Below are 16,819 nucleotides of genomic sequence, written 5' to 3'. Positions count from 1 at the left end.
CTCTGTATAAAAATCAGACAAAGCAGGGAGGCAGCAGTTGTTTATCCCTGCAGAAGATTCATTGATTTACGCAGTCCGCGCTGTCTGTGGCTGGTTCCCTCCTCTGTAACCCATCTGTGCAGTCATGGGTGCCATTCAGCCCCAGCAGCAAACAAAGCAGTTGGGTAAACTTCATGCTGCATTTGTGTGCAGAAACAGTCAAACAGGAAGAGAACAACAATGTGACTGAATGAAAAAAAACCCAACAACTTTTTCTTTAAGTGATACAACCGGGATACCGTTTCACAATATCACACAGCTGTCGGAGCAAATATGTTTCCATATCGAAGACGTAGCACTCAATATAAAAATCACTAGTGAGTGTAAACATGCGGTACATAACAGTGCAATGTGCTTGCTTTCGACTCCTTGTGCCTACTGGAGCACTCTCACACTAACAACCTGTGATCATGCTGGAAATCACAATGTGGCTGAGTTGGCTCTTGACAACGGATGTAAATTATCTGCCCTCTCACGAGCCGCCCTGAGCTCGCCGTGTGCAGCAGCGAGAACGTTAATACACAGGCTTCACGGCTGCCTCCATCCTGCTCACACAAGGCGTTCAATTTGGTTTTACCAGGGAGGAAAATACCACAGGGGAAAAACAAACTATTTCCATTCAACGGGTGTTCTTTATTTGTTGCTAAAAGCCTAGACAAGCTTGCAAGAAGTTTTTTTGTGTGTGTGTGTGTGTGTGTTGGACTATTTTTTCTTTTACATTTTTGCTGATGGTCAAATATTTTACACATTTTGAACAAGTTAATAGAAATAACCAACGCTACATCTGTTTTGCAGAAAACAAAAATGTGGAGTGTAAGTAATTCATGGCATTTATATCAAAGTTAATTGGAGTTATGGATGCAGGGCAAGCCTGTTCACCTGGGTTTTGTTACCTAAAGTTGGGTTTGTGCTATTAGAACAGACGTTAGGCAAACTTTGGGTCAAGAAAAGGGGTATATAAATATAAATATAAATATAAAATCAGTTACTTTCACTTTATTTTCATCAACTTAAATGCTTTAATGGGCAGTATTATGTGTCTTCCAGTCGCACTCTGCCAGTTTATAGCACAATCAAGAAACAACGTTACTTTCAGTTGTTATGAAAATACTGTTTATAACACCTTGAAATGGGGACCCTGTCTCTTTAAAAACTGCTCCTTTTCAATCTCGGCCTTAAATAAGTCATTATAACATGTCTTCTTTGCTAACTCTTCAACAATGTTTTTACCAGAGTTGCATTGAGAAGGAGCTTGTATAATGATCTCAGCTCATGCGCAGTTCCACCAGGTGTTCTCTAATTATTTCTGCTGGCTAGTCTGAAGAAATTGAGTGGGGGAGCTGCAGGGGAGGGCTGCTCTGTGAGGAGTCTGAGGAGGAGCTGTGTCTCAAAGGCGGGGCTAGGTCCACCCAGGCATTTTGCTCAGCTGAATGGCTGCCATGGAGATTAAAGGATTTCTCAATCATGGATGAAAGGTATGCGACAGACTGGCGACCTGTCCAGGGTGACCCCGCCTCTCGCCCAGAACGTTAGCTGGAGATAGGCACCAGCACCTCCTGACCTCACTTGGGACAAGGGTGTTAGAAAATGGATGGATGGATGAAAGGTATGGTTTTAATGAGGGAATAACGCTATAACATGATATAAAGTTAGATAAATTAAATTTTACATAATACTGTCCCTTTAAGAAATGAATTAGGTTTATTATTCTTCACTTTTTAAACTACTTTGAGTAATTGATTGTCTTTACTGTACTGTTTGATAAGTAGGATTAATTGGAATGCATGTATGATTCAATTGAAAAGGTTTTTTTTTTTCCCCCTAAAGAGCATCAGGACGACATTTGTTCTAAATTGGCGCCGTATAAATAAAACTGAATTTATTCTGATTAAATTGTGTAATTTTATTCCATGAAGGCCTACGGAAGCAGAATGGGGCGCAATGAAGCTCTTGGGTTCTTTTTCTCTTGGTACACAACTGGTAACTCATCTCACCACGCAAACACAACAGAACACAAAGAAAATCTGCAGAAGAAACACAATTATAACATCACAGTAACTCCTGAGTCATTGGTTGTGAGGCTTCAGAAAGCTTTTTCGATGGCGAAAGCACATTAGCAGGAACAAAGCAAGAGTCGAAGGTCTGCCGTTTTTAGATTATTCAGAGGAAATTAAGTTAATCATTTAGTTGAGCTACACATTTGCTTTAATGAAGTGCTTTACAGCTAGCCTGTGTCCCTTGAGCAAAAAGCTTTTTGTAATTATTCATTCAATGCCTTTTACTTATTTGTTTCAGTTACACTGCAAACATTATCATTAACCATATGAGCAGCAGGGCACGCGTGGAAGTATTACAGCACAGATTTCTGGAACTTCCTTTGAGTGTTCTTGGACGAACGAGAGCCCCGTCATCCCTGACAGCGAGCCAATAAAAGCTGATGAATCTATTCAGCAGCCTCGTCTCCCTCCATCTGGTTCACCCGTCTTCAACCTCACCCGTATCTCTCAGCGTGACCCAAGGGGATGCTTCAGTGGACAAGAAAAATTCATTCAGCTTCACAAGTTGGGATTTTGCTTTCAGCCTCAAGTGGGGGGAGAAGGATGCCCGGTTGAGTTCCCTGAAAGGATGTTAATGGTTGATTTGAGGAAGAGCAGAAGAAGGAGAGAATCGATGGCCACAGAGATGAGGGTTGAAGGAGAGAGAGAGAGAGAGAGAGAGAGGGAGAAGCAATCTGAGGCGGGATGCTAAATTGAACGCTGAGGGTCTAATGGTGGAGAACCAGCAGGAAGTGTAGGAGGAGAAAATAAAAACTGCTGTTTCAGCTCAACACCTGCTGATTAGCCGCTTTCACTCGGGACCACCAGGACGTACTGCGGTAGTTTTTAGACTTCCCGTCCCGGGATTCATATTCCTACATTTTGCATCGACTGTATAATTTTGAAAAAGCTTTTTCCAACTTTTAGAGCAGCTTAGAGCAAGGCTGAAGTATCTACCGCATGGCCAATTAGTTAGACAGAATTTTGTGTTTTCAATCCAAGAAACAGTTGTACACAAATGACTAAAGAAATTGTTTAACAAAGAAACGACGGAAGAACTTCCAGTGTGACATCAAACAGGTCTGAAGAAAAGCATTCTGAATTTCCTCCTGATCTGATTCAGCCACTAACTCATTGGAATCTGTGAACGTCACTGAATGCAGTTGACACTCATTGTCTTATACACAGACACAGTACAATCTTCATTACTGTGCAGTTGGCATTCAGGTAGAGATGACAGACATCTGATTGAACGTTGACATTTTTCAGGGACTCTATTTCTGAACAATTAAGTGCTTTTGACACATTTTAGTGTTGTGCTACACTGGAGAGCTCCCTGCTGTAACACTTTTTCACCAACTACAAAATAAACTGCACTTGCTAAAATGTCATGTCATCACTGCGGTAGTCGTGCCTGTAAACCAAAACATAGTTCAGCATGGTATGGGGTGCTTGCAGTGCTGTGAAAAAATATTCACCGCCTTACAGATTTCTTCTGTTTTATTATTCTTACATAAACAATAGACTCAAGCTCAGCACAAGACACTTTCTTAGATTATTTCACAGCAAAAGATTTAGTCAATGACCAATAATCACCCACTTAGGAGGGAAATTTAATTTGGCCTTTCAGTCTAGAGTTAAGCCTAAGCAAGATAATGGAGTTTGAATAAACAATTTGTTTCAGAGCAGAAACAAGAATTGCTTCATCCGTCTTCCAAAGCCCCAGCATTTTGTCAGTCATTATTGATTGCTCTTAGCTTAGTGTTCCTCAAGGTTTCATCAGAGAGAGAGACAGAGAGAGAGAGAGAAGAGTTTTGTGGTTAGTAGATGATATTTATCATTTATACAACAGTGATTGTCAGACTTTAATGTGAAAAATGTTTGTGTCATACACCATCGTGATAGTTTTTATGCAACCTTCTAGGTTTTAGTATATGTTTTTGTTGTTTTAGAGGAAAATAGCAACAAAAACATTTCAAACTACAACCATGGCCGCCGTGTTTGTTATCTTGCCATTTATGTTGATCTACAAAAAACGCATGTTATTAAGCAGGTCTAAAACTGAGGAAGTGAAGCAGATTCTTGCTCTTGTTTTGTGAAGTGAAGCTGCGTCAATATTGATGTGCTCCCACTTTGAATACCACATGTGTATTGGGATGAAGGGTGTGAAATTCACAGTGATCAGCTTCATCAGGACTGTGATGCTATTGGTCTGTGATATCACCAAGTATTTTTTATTTATGTATAAACTGACCATCTGTAAATTAGCAAAATTAATGTCTGTATTTGCGCTTTTAACCTCCGTAAGGCACTTTGTGTTAAGTTTGATTCTGTGGAAAAATGCTCTATGATACAGTTTATTTGAACGATAAATTGGTCATTTTGCAAAGATGTTGTTAATTTTTACTCATTTGAAAATGGTGGCTAGCAACATATGGGTTCACTACAATGATACACATACACTCACTGCTAAGGACAATTTAGAAAGACCAACTAACCTAGCAGACATGAGAACATGCAAAGACCTGGTGCCGGGATTTGAACCAAAAATTGTTAGAAATCAATACTTATGTATTTATATTTATATACCCCTTTTTGACAACTCTACCAACTGATCACTGGCTTCAGGTATCAGAACGGAAGCGTCATAAGAAACCTCTGCTTCAGCAGATCTCACCTGCAGTTACTGGAACACTCTTCCTCCGTTTCTTCATCTTCTCCCCAGATATCCACTGCCGAGAAAATCAACGCCATAAGCACAGCGAAGCAGCACACCAAGGCAAATATCACAATGCACTTCTGCTGAGACTGCAAGAAAGATGGAAAAAAACAACAACAAAAAAAAAAACCAAACAAAAAAAAAAAACACCAGATTGATTACTGAGGTTTATTTTCTGCTCATGAACACTACTGTAAACAAAAAAAAGCAAGACCAAAGTTCCCCAACCTTAGCTGGCTGGCTGACAGAACTGATTTACTGCGCAGCTCTGCAGGTCATAGCATGATGGAGGAGAGTTCAACACAAGCCTGTGGTGTCATATGTGACCTCAGAACATCAGATCTAAATTTAAACACGGTGCATGAATAGAGATGGATAAGGGTTCTAAAAGAGCAGTCAGTAAAAAATAAAACAAAAAACACTTTTAACAGAAAAAGGTGAAAGCAAAACAAAATAAATCAGCTGTAGATTTTAAGCTGTTTTAGTCAAGAATGTAACATGTTTGGACTCATTCCAATATGGCCGAGAAGAAAGTGGGCTTCATTATGTTCTGTAGTGATGGTGAAAAATGGAAGAGACCTGAAATACCAGCTGCTTTCACTTGCTTCTATCCAGCTGATGTAGCTGCTCATTGTCATCTCTGCTTTATACATAGTTTCTCATCTTTATAAGTAACACATTTAAAGTACTACATACCAGGGTTGAACATTTTAAAGACACTTGAAGAAAAAAGAAGGTGCGGCATTTTTAAAAAATATATATGTATGTAACTTTCAAATAGATAGATGGAAGACTAAAATAAGAAAAATTGAGTTTCTGCCACGTTGATGAGGAAAGAATACATTGATAATGAAAAATTAAGTATTGTTTATTTCTTAATCTACTTTTTTCAGAGGTTATTGCAGCTTTTAGGAAAAGAACACAAACTATCTGGAGTCCACCAGCCAAACAAGCCCTGTACAAACAGAGCATAATCCATTATTGGTGACAGGAGGTGGGAATTTGTTCCTGTTTCTTCCAAAGGATTTGTCCCTGGAGGAACAGAAGACCTTTGAAAGAGATGTAATATATTCTGTTGGAGATTGTTATGCGGAAGTAGCCTAAAATTCTAGCGTGTGGAGGCTTAGTACCATCTTGCTGTAGCTCTACATTCTATATTAGGTGTATCCTTTTTTCATGTTTTTGTTGGTTTTGACATTTTCCATATACTTTTAATTCAGCCAGGCCTCTGCTGTGTCTCCAGTCCTAGTTTCTGACACTGAACTTCTCTTCTCCATAAAGCAGCAGTTGTGTATCTATAGGTGATCCAGTTTTAACAGAGTGTAACAACAAATACGGTGCTGTGGCGAGGACCGGGTAGTTATTGTTCCCTCTTTCTTACTCCCTCCAGGACATGTTAGAGCGATTGTAATGAGGTGGCCTTTGGTAGGCTGGGTTTAAAGTGGAGGTGAAGGATGAGCATGGTGGAAGCAGGAACGTTTTTTTTTGTTTGTTTGTTTTTTTGTCCACATTTTGGCACAGCGTCATGGACAACAAATGGCATGTCAAGCTAAAATACCAGCCTTTAATGGTTTCAGCTCATTAAAGACTGAACCATTATTTACTCCTGGGTGAGTTTTTGAACTTACATAATCCGTCTATATTTTCATAGGTTGACAAAATCCCTTGAAAAAAATTCTTTTAAATATTTTTTTAATATGCACTTTATGTAAAATTCTCAGCTTTCTTTGGTATCATATACAGAGGTTTAGTGTTTTACATTTGCTGCCCCACGACTCTATGCAATGAGTCAGAAATGGAACAATGAATTAATTTCTGGAGTGTTGATAACTCTAAGATGTTTTTTATTTTATTTAAAGTCCACTAATTTTGCAAATTTTTTGTTTCATTTTATATATATAGACTTTTATATTTCCAGGTAAGTTTATAAGCCAAAGCAACTCCCAATAATTTAGCTATTCAATGGACATTGTAATAGAATTATTCATATTTCTTTTCCCAAAAATCATAACTTATGTTTTATACAATTTTTTTGATAATTTGTCCTTAAATCACTCATTAAGTTTAGATATTTCACAAGCCAAATGTTCTGTTGCAATTTTTAAATAATTCCCAGAACAAAATATATTTGTATCGTTAGCAAAACGAATGTGCAACATTCTCTCACACTTTACAAATGTTGTTAATTTACCAAGCAAGAAGTTTCGGTCCTAGCACTGAACCCTGGTGGACTCCACATTTAATCAACCGAAGACCTGATTTTTAAATGACAATCTAGCAGTTTTCTGGAGCACCAGATGAACATCAGCATAGTGGGAGAAACAATCTAAATAATTAGAGGTGAGGTGAGGCTCACCTCCAAGCTTTCTCTTATGTATATGAGAAAGTATCCAAAAATAAATTCAATCTTGTACACCCAGTTCTGGCTTTTAAAAATAAGTGAAGTGGTTTGTTGTGTCTTAAAACATGTCTGTGAGATTCTGTTTGGTAATCTACATTATGTGTCACAAGAATTCTTGGTATAAATATCCATCAACGTTATAATAAATCTTGTGGTTGTAAATCTTACATAGAAAACTATTCTTGTTAAATAAATACTGAAATCCTCACTGTTTCACACAAAGCATATTTTCAAATGATTTAAAAAAAATTTACTTTGGCATTGAAATACAGAAGTACTGCATGTAAATGTACTTTACATCTAAATATCTTGATATTTGGTCACTGGCAAGTCTATATGGAAGAAACATCTACAGAAATGAAAACATTGATTTCCTTTGTGTCAACTGTGTGTGTGCTCTTAAAAAGTGTTACTGTTGACAGAAAAATCTTTTGCACTTTGAGAAAAACAGTAGTTTCATTTTTCACAATATTTGCAGTGAGAAATATCTTTTTTTTTAACACATCTAAATGAAAAATTATTTCAACACAATACAAAAATAGTCTCTTTTTTGCCCTTGTAGTCTCTCCATTCTGTAATTCTGTTCAGAAAGATGCTGGCACTTTCACCCAGCAGCACTCCTCAGCTATGCATGAAACAACAATAAATGTCACCTGATCCACCTCGAACCTGCCTGATGAGCTCAAACTAATTACTCGTGAACATCACGGACCATTAGCGCAGTCAGCTAAACTCATTATACTCAGAGACAAAACTCACATACGGCAGAAGCTTTGTGAGACGCACCAACACAAAGGATTCATTAGTTTACCGTGTGAGAAATGTATGTGTTTGGGTCTTCGCATGGAAGATAAATTAATCTAAAAAGCAATTGGTGATGAATTTCCCAATGAGCCAAAGAGGCACGAGCAGAGATGTTACAGAAAGGTGGCGACTCACAGAACTATTTATCAAAGCAAGGGCTTTCATTAACAATGCGTACACACCAAAACAAGGCATAAGCCTTTTGCCCCTGAATGTGCACGCCTCATGCATTCTTGATAGCAAGCATACACATTTTTTATCATCTCCATGGTTTATTAAAAGATGCATCATTAACCTGAAACTTTGCACATTGAGAAATTGTGGCTGGAATACTGTGAAACTAAATAGAGATGGGTCTAAGAAAATAAGCATGTTTTCTGAAATATTACGTCGCAACAAAGCTTTAAAGTACCTGCCAGCACAACACTATGATGACATAGTGTTGTGTTTTGGAGCAAAGGGTGTGAAATGTACAGGACAGAGTAAATATTTATTCCTCTGATAACATAATCTTAGTTTTGTTTTATATATGTGTAATAATTACCTGGCTATATTCAGTAAATTCAGAAAAGACCCCCATGTGACCAAATAGACATAATCTGAATTTGTGAGAAAGTAGATCCAATTCCCTGCTGTGTCAGCCACAGTGAGCCTTCATAAGTGCAGACAGAGTGTCTGCATAAAGTAGCACAATATTAAATAATGCTATTATTTTTCCTAATTTGCCTAAATTTGGTTGCTAATAGCAGTATATCTGTCTCCGATAAGTTGCTCTGCTCATGCCACAGAATCTTTTTATTACTCCTAGAGAATCCAGGCCCAGCAGGGAATCATATCCAACAGTATCCTACAAGTAGAAAAGTGACATGTTTTCCTGCACCATTGATGTTGAGGGTAGGTAGACATGCCATGCTAATAAGGGAGTCAAAATGACTATCATTTCAAAGATGATATGTTTGGAATTAATGACCTACTCTCTGTAAGACAGTAAAATCAACAAGTTTGATTGAAAAACGATCAGAGAACTGGGAGGAGATAGAAACGTTCTTATCCACCTTTAGTGCACTTAACAGGAGCATTCTCAGCAAACACTCAAAGGGTAAATGGAGGTCAGATCAAAACCTATCAGTCGACTGAGCCAAATGTCAGCAAGACAGACAACTGTATATGAAAGCCCACCTGTGGGAGAGCTGCCTACCTCTGGTACTTTTCAGTATTTCTTAGAGGCTACATTCGTATGTGGTGTTGGACACCAGTGAGCATATAGGATACACAAAGAGGTCAATCAGGTACATCCTATGGACAAAGTAACTGACTCTGCAACGCAGCCGGAGATCAATGCGTCTTCAGTTACAGAAAGTAGACTGCAGAGACAGTTGTTTGAGAAGCAGGCCATAAATAGACACAAAAGCAAACCTTTTATGTATGGGAATTTTCGTATTTTCTGCTGGCTGCGTCTGACACTTTGAATGCGCAGTTTACATTTATTTTCAGGTTGCAGTGATTGTATTTTATGGGGTTGCAGTGGCCAAGGAGGTGGGGGTTCATCCAGTAGCCGGTGGGTTGCTGGTTCAAACTCTATCCTTCTCAGTCATTTTGCCAATGTGTCTTTGGGCAAGACCCTTCTGACCACCACACTGGTGACACAGATTGAAAGGCACCGTCACTTCTTCCGGTCTTCCCCACGTCATAGTCTGCCATGGGGAATACATTATAGCCATTGTGTGTGTAGGCATTTTTAAAAGGCACTGAGAAAAAAACTGCCTGTGGAAAGTTATGGGGTGGATATGTGCCTGAACTGGGGAGGTCTACAGGCAGATGTTGGTCAACCAATGTTCAGACAGGCTGTTGTGACGTGGAAATGATAGGAGACAGGCTCAAATCAGCCTCTTTGCAGCTCATTTCAATACCCGTCATGCAATTCACCACATAAATAACGGATAATTTGTTTGTCCAAACACACTGTAGGAGTCAGCGCCCGGGGTCCAACACAAAAGCCGATGCTGTCACCCAGAATTACACCTTATGCAACAATTGTAAATGTTTGAATCCAACTAACACGGTGAAACACAGATTGAGTTTTATTGCTCTATTAAGTATCTATTTGTCTCATTTAGGCTCCAAGGAATACATTCAGCGCAGAAATCCTGAGTGACTTGCAAAGCAATTTGACTCAATCATAAATACAACGATTGAGTCAAATTGCTTTCTGGCTTTTAGTTTCTTTTTCTAATAGCTCCCCATGGCCTATTAAAAACAAAAAACAAAAAACAAAAAAATGTCTGTGCAACGTGAAAGGCAGCACGCCACTTTTCCTCACATGAAAACAAACACACTAAAACTGTTTATGTCTCCCCCGTCTGTCGGCCCTCTTGGCACGCAGACGGGTGAAGGCCAGAGCAGAGAAGGTGGATGTTTACATGCTCACTTCAGAGGCAGCCGTATTAAACAGAGACTGTGTCCTGCTCTCCCTCCAACTCCCATCCAAGCGTCCATTAATCTGTTCCGGGCGATCTGTCAAAGAACAGGATCGTTCCTCTCACCAAAGTGTAAAGTGGAAAAGTCTGTTTTCCTGAGCTCCTGGAACAAAACTGCTCACGTCTCTTTGCCCTGAGCTATGTCATAAGATTAAAAACAAAAGTGTGAAACCAAAGCAGGTTCGCGTCAAAAATAGTGCAGAGAGCAGAGAAGGTTGTGACAGCAGCGCACCCTGCAGATTTCGAGGCTCATTTTAAAGTAATTCTAAAGAGCGCCAACAGAGAGGGAGACTAGGTTTCTCCCCAGGAGAGAATGAGAAATGCGTTGCTGTCCCAATTATCTGCTTATGAGTTGTCCCCGTGTCTTGAGGCAACAGAGCAAATCCAGTCAACGCAAACAATACAACAGTCTAACTGCAAAGAAAATATCCTGGTATAATTTGTCTGGCACACGTTTAGTCCAGCAGAGGTTGCGCTGATCTTTGAAGGTTTGTACGAAGCCAAGGTGGAAAGCATCTTCTCTGTTTAATGGACGGCGTAGAATGATGTTACTGCAGTGGAGAATAAGTAATCACACACTTTCAAACAAACACAAAGCCAAAAATGTCAAGCATCACCGATAAAGCATTTTTCTAGCTCTGTTTTTAAATCAAATGTTTTTGACTTCTATAATCAGCTCTATTAAGTCATAACAGCTTTTTTATGTCTTCTCAAACATCTAAGTATATTGGTTAGGTGTGAAAGAAACCTTTTATTATAAAAACTTAAAGTTATTAGTATTTGTCCTGTTAATAACCTGTTAAAGAGGTTGTGTTTACCTTTCCAAATCACATTGTCACACTTGACTCAAGCCGCTTTGTGATTACGCAACCGTTTTGTGATCTAAATGGTAATTTGCATTGCAGCTACTGAAATTATGTGGAATGCAAAACGTTAAGAAACTTTTATGTAATCTGACTAAATCACCCATTGGATTTTTATGGTTATTTATCTTTATAATTCATCAAAAATACATAACCAACAAAAGATGCACAAAAAGCACATGAGAAGGAAATGGACTGACTTTTCACAAAATGGAATACACTTGTTTCCCCCCCCCCCCCCCCACATTGATATGGATTTTGAAAAGTTTTCTAACTGTTAAAACTAATTTTGATTTCAATGTTTTCCCAGTTTATCCATGTTTTCTGTCTAAAAGTCAACGCAGACTAAAGAACAAACAAATTCACCCACATCATATTACCTGCAGGAAACGAGGAAGTCGGGTACAGCTGCAGTTGTCTTTTGTTGAAGGAAACCTTTCATATGTCCATCAGCAGGAGAGGTCAGGCTTTGGTGTCAATCCATCAGCATCACAGAACAAAAGCTCCATTGCAGGCTCTAGTTTGGTGACCACATTCAAAAACACTTAATCTTGATGTAGTGTACGTTCCCCTCCTGATGCTAAACAGAATGCTATAAAGTCCTCCTACATAGGGATTCTGTACTAAGCGTTACTGCAGAGTGACTTTCTCATGTCGTCCACGGCTCACATTTCTCTTCTAGCCATAAATGGATTTGTCATGCAATTTGATTTGTAGACGAGGATGAGCTTTTACTTGCTTATTGTTTCAGGGAAACGGCGTGTAAACCTGAATATTTAAATCCTGACCTGCACAGAAAACAGTAGCGTTGTTTCACAGAGTTTGTGTCATGTTCTTTGTCGTGGTGTCAAAGTGCGTCACCGACTGCTGGAGAAAAGAGGCAGAGCAATCTTAGTCCTTAGCACTGCAAGAAGATCAAATAAACAACCTGATCTGGCGGATAGGTTAGTCGACTTTAACTGGTTCTTTGTCCAGATTTAACCTTTATTTCCTCTGGAAAGTGACGTAAAACATTGACAGAGAGAACTGAACCATTAAATGTAAAAATCTCTTTTAAAAAGCTCAGATTAATTCAATTCAGCTCAAAGCTGCTTTTGCACATGAATTAGATTTTCGACAACTACTTTTAATATGTTGAATATAGTAGTAATTTTTGATGTTTTGTAATGTTGATAAAATGTGATTTTTTGCTCTTAGCAAACCATTTAGAGCATTCTTTCACATTGTAAGAGGATGATTTTGGACAGCTATTCTTAGCATCGCGGTGCTCATTTTAGCTAGCTACTTAACAAAAAATAAATAAGTTATGTACAGTAAGTTACATCAGCACTTACAGCACCAAGCTCTTAATGACTTAGAATAGACAAGTGAGAAGCAAGCTGGACTGCTGATTCAGGGAAATCGAATAAATCAAAGTAGTCTAAAACACTGCTAGCAAGAACAGTGTAGAATCGCCGAATGATTCACTACAGATGAGTTGAAGAAAATTGGAAAAAATAAACTGAAGGAACACTTATTTAATGGTTTCAAAGATCAAGTTTGGTCTGATGGGTTTCTTTGAATAAGAGCGGAGGCTTAAAGACTTACTCAGCTGTCTGCTGTTTATTTTGAATATGAAAAACAATCTTCACGTTCAGTGTTTGGCAGAATTAAATCAGTTGTTGACAAATGCCTGGTCTATTCTGTGGTTTGAAACTTAAACTGTCACTCTGTCTTTAATTTCTTACTGTTCTGTTTCCTTATTATGCAAAACTTTTTTTCTTTGCTCTTTACATTAGAATCACAGCATGGGGAATTAAACTTTATCGAAGGAGAATTTCTGCTACGTCAGCCTGACTTTTGAACGCGTCTCCAGCTTGTCGGTTTGTTTGTGTATCCATGTAGGTACGGCAGCTTTTAATAAGTTGGAGGTGCAGAAAGACTGACAGCAAGGGAGCAAAATCTGACAGCACGCAGCCATGTTCCCCAAGTAAGTGCTGAGGAAGCAGGTTGTCTTTGTGTCTCCAAGTTTAGTGTCGATCCCTCAGGAAAAAAAACAAAACAGCAAGAACTGCATTTCAGTTTCTCAGAAATGTAAAAACTTGACTTTGCTTTTTTTTTTTTAACCATTTTGTGTTTTAAAATAATCCATCCGTCCGTCCCTCCGTCCATTCGTTCTTGTATAGCACATTTCAGTATTTCAGTAATCCCTTTTTCTGTTTTTTAGTGTCACATTTAATCTTTATCAACAGAGCCATATTGTTTATCCTACATGATAAAACATTCTGTCTATGTTTTTTTTTTTTACTAAATATCAAACCTGTATGGACAATTCTAGGAACTATAGAAACCTGTAGTTAAATTACTCACTTCAACTTGAAACTATAATTATTTATAGCATCTATAGTATAGAGTAATTCAATTCTATTAAAGAAGAATAAAGTTATTCTAATATTATTATTATTAATTCAATGCTACAGGTGAACATCAGCAAACCTATTACCTGCAGAACCACAACAGCCGCTGAAGATACAGAAACTATTGTTGGCCATCTACAGCTGGTTACCATGGCGACTGGACTCAGGTAGTTGCAGAGACATTGTTGGATGATGATCTGCAATTTTCAGAAAGAACTGAGCGGTTTTGAGTTTTGCTGTACAGTGCCTTCCCTTCTTAATCCTGTATGTCCTAAATGTATTTTTAGAGCCTTTGATCAAGGTAATGTCAGTGTTTTATAGTGGCGTTTATGGAGATGGAGATACAAAAATAGCCCCCTGCAAATTCATCAAAGCTGAATGGAAGGGTATTAAAGCAACACTCAAAAGCAGTAAGTCAGTCACACAACCCACATGTGAGTATTTAGACGTACTTCTTTATTAAAGAGCATAAAACATGTTTGGTTTTGTAACCTTGGCTCTGATCTCTTCACACCATTGCCATGGTGTGAAGAGTGTATTTGCATGCTCTGTGTGTGGGGGGTGGTGGAAGGGTGGAGAAGAATGGGTAGACAATGGGACAATAGGTAAACAGCAAGTGTGGTGCATGAAATGCGGAGTGAATTGGGAATTTTAACAGCTTATGTAGATCATGTTTGAAGTGTGTTTTCTGTGGAGTTTGTGAAGGAAAAATATCAGAGGTCGCTTGATAAACATTGATTCCAGATGAGCAGAAAAATTAATTTGTAGTAAAATCTGTATCATAAAAGTATCCTTGTTACTAAGATTAAACGTAGCTCAGGTTGAGGATTTGTTGACACCATACATGTAAATATGTAAATACCTACTGTAGTTTCCCACTTATTACAAAATGACATACATTTCACAATAACTTAAGGAAGCACAATAACTGTGGAACACGATAATCGCAGAAAGCAAGTGGGACGTTCAAAAAGGAGTGAGGAGAAGCATCGTCTATTGTCCTTTACCCCTTTTGTTCAACGAAAAATAATAATACTTATAAAATATTGTACACTATTCAACCAGAAATAGAAAAACAGAAGCACCAAATGCCTCAAGTAGCTAAAACTGCTGCTAAATGGTTCACCTCGTGTTATTGTGGGGTTTTCATGTTATTTTCAGTCAATTTAATAATTTTTCAGACTAATTGACATTCCTGAAGAAACACTGTAAGAGTTGAATGGATATCCTTAATGCTTAGTCCTGATGCATTTCAGTGAATCAGACTCTAAAGCTCACACAGAGAGTGGTGGAGACATTGAGTAATTGTAAAGAAAGAAAACAATCAGGTGGGTTCATGGTAATCAACATTGCTATCAAAACTTTTAGCAATAGTATCCCCATTACATATTTTTAATGCTATCATATAGGCCTAAGGTGAAATAAACTTCATTATTACACTGCATTACATAAAATGAATGGTCACCTGTCTGCTCATGTTATGCAAAACGAGGTAAAATCAGATCTCTAAGAGGAGGAGAGTTGTCTTTATCAGCGTGGAAGCAGATCGAGAGAATCCGTGTCTGTAACCGGACTGATGCTCAGGCAGACATGTGAAACTTCAAATCTGCCGATGAAACTTGTTTTATGTAGATCTGACTGGAGTAACTAATAATTTTCTACTTGCAGATAAGCAACAAAAATGTAATCTGCTTCGGTGGCTGTACCTGCATTTCCGCACAAAACAAGATAGAAGTGAAAAACAATGTTAAACCTGTCGTGGCTGTTTTCTGCATCCTATCTTGTGTCAGTTTTCTTAAGAAAAATTGACACAAGATGTTTGGCTCCTTTATCCAGGGCTGCTGCTCTCTGCCAGCTGCAGACGCAGTCAGACAGCTCTGCCCTTCCTGACTACGATCAAACAATTTTTATAAACAGATGACTTCCTGGTAAGTGGACTCAAGGAGGAAGCAGGTTGGTTTTATAAGGATTTCTTACTGTCCAGGTAATAAGATTTTTCAGAAACAGAGCTGGAGATAAAGCCTCGAGGAGGAGGAGGAGGAAATATCTCCCAGACTATAAAGTAAATCAAGTTAAAGTTGAAGCCTTGGACGCTGAGATTATTTGGCAGATGGCCCTTTTTCCATTTCTGGTAAATCTGAATGAGAAATAATCACCTCAGCTTGACACAGCTGGTTAAATCAAAGAAAGGAGTGGATGAACAGATTCCGGGTGCTTGGTTTGTCATGGCTGGAAGCCCAGAGCTGCATGACTTTGAAGATTTTTTTTTTTCCACTATCAGTCTGTTTAACTGCTCTGTCCAGTCCCGACGCATGCATGGAAATGCTCACTTTTGCTCCAGAAGGTGGGGAGCTTCTTAAAAACAGGCATAATCTGAATTATTTACATTACACAAAAAAAAAATGTATGTGTAAATTTATTAGGTATCGACCATGTTTATATTGCTATCCGCCGCATATCAATCACAATTAGAATTTTGCAACATGGAAGTAAATGCAGAGCAAACTAATTCATTTATATTAAAGTAGAGTAGTGTGTTAGATTGGGCAAGAGCAACATCTGATTGAATTTCTATCAATCCTTGAAAATGTTCAAGTTTCTTAATAGACCTTATAAAACATTCTCACTTTTACCCTACACTGTGGAAAATTTTATATAACACTATGACGCTGCTGTCCACACAACATCACTGTAGTCTAAGTAAGCAATGTTAATGCTGACATTAACATGCTAAAGATTCGCTCTATAATCAATCATTTTCATATACAATAAGTTGCTCAATGTCTCAACTGTTACCTGGGACATAATCTGATCACTTAGAGACAAAAGATTAATTTATTTTTGTACAAGTGATACTGAAACTATGTGGACAGCATAAATCATAAACGTATAGCAGAAACAGCGTTTGAAATACTAAAATTCTGATTTTTGTCTCAGTAAATGCTAGAATCTTCATTTTTGGTTTAAATTGTTAGCTCTAAATGAATTATGTCAGTAGTTTTTGAACATTAACAGTTGTGGTTTAGGTACAGATTGTTTTCAAAACTTGTATAAGTTGATATAGTACAACAAAATGTGATAATA

At 38.2% G+C, this 16,819-nt stretch overlaps 1 protein-coding gene across 3 annotated transcripts in view; it reads right to left on the bottom strand.

Moving 5' to 3' along the window:
* The window catches only part of LOC102223098 (inactive phospholipase D5-like), a 57,419-nt gene that overhangs the window by 12,760 nt on the left and 27,840 nt on the right, over positions 1 to 16,819 (bottom strand). For 2 of the 3 annotated variants that reach the window (XM_023326926.1, XM_023326927.1), the window contains exon 2: positions 4,753 to 4,883. In XM_023326926.1, coding sequence (XP_023182694.1) covers positions 4,753 to 4,883 — 131 coding nt within the window. The remainder of the gene's footprint in view (positions 1 to 4,752; positions 4,884 to 16,819) is intronic. The other variant, XM_023326928.1, reaches the window with a different exon arrangement.

The sequence above is a fragment of the Xiphophorus maculatus genome, chromosome 22 (genome assembly GCF_002775205.1).
Source record: "Xiphophorus maculatus strain JP 163 A chromosome 22, X_maculatus-5.0-male, whole genome shotgun sequence".
Classification (NCBI taxonomy): Eukaryota; Metazoa; Chordata; class Actinopteri; order Cyprinodontiformes; family Poeciliidae; genus Xiphophorus; species Xiphophorus maculatus.
The sequence above is the reverse complement of the archived record's forward strand: the minus strand, read 5'-3'. Positions and strand labels throughout refer to the sequence as shown.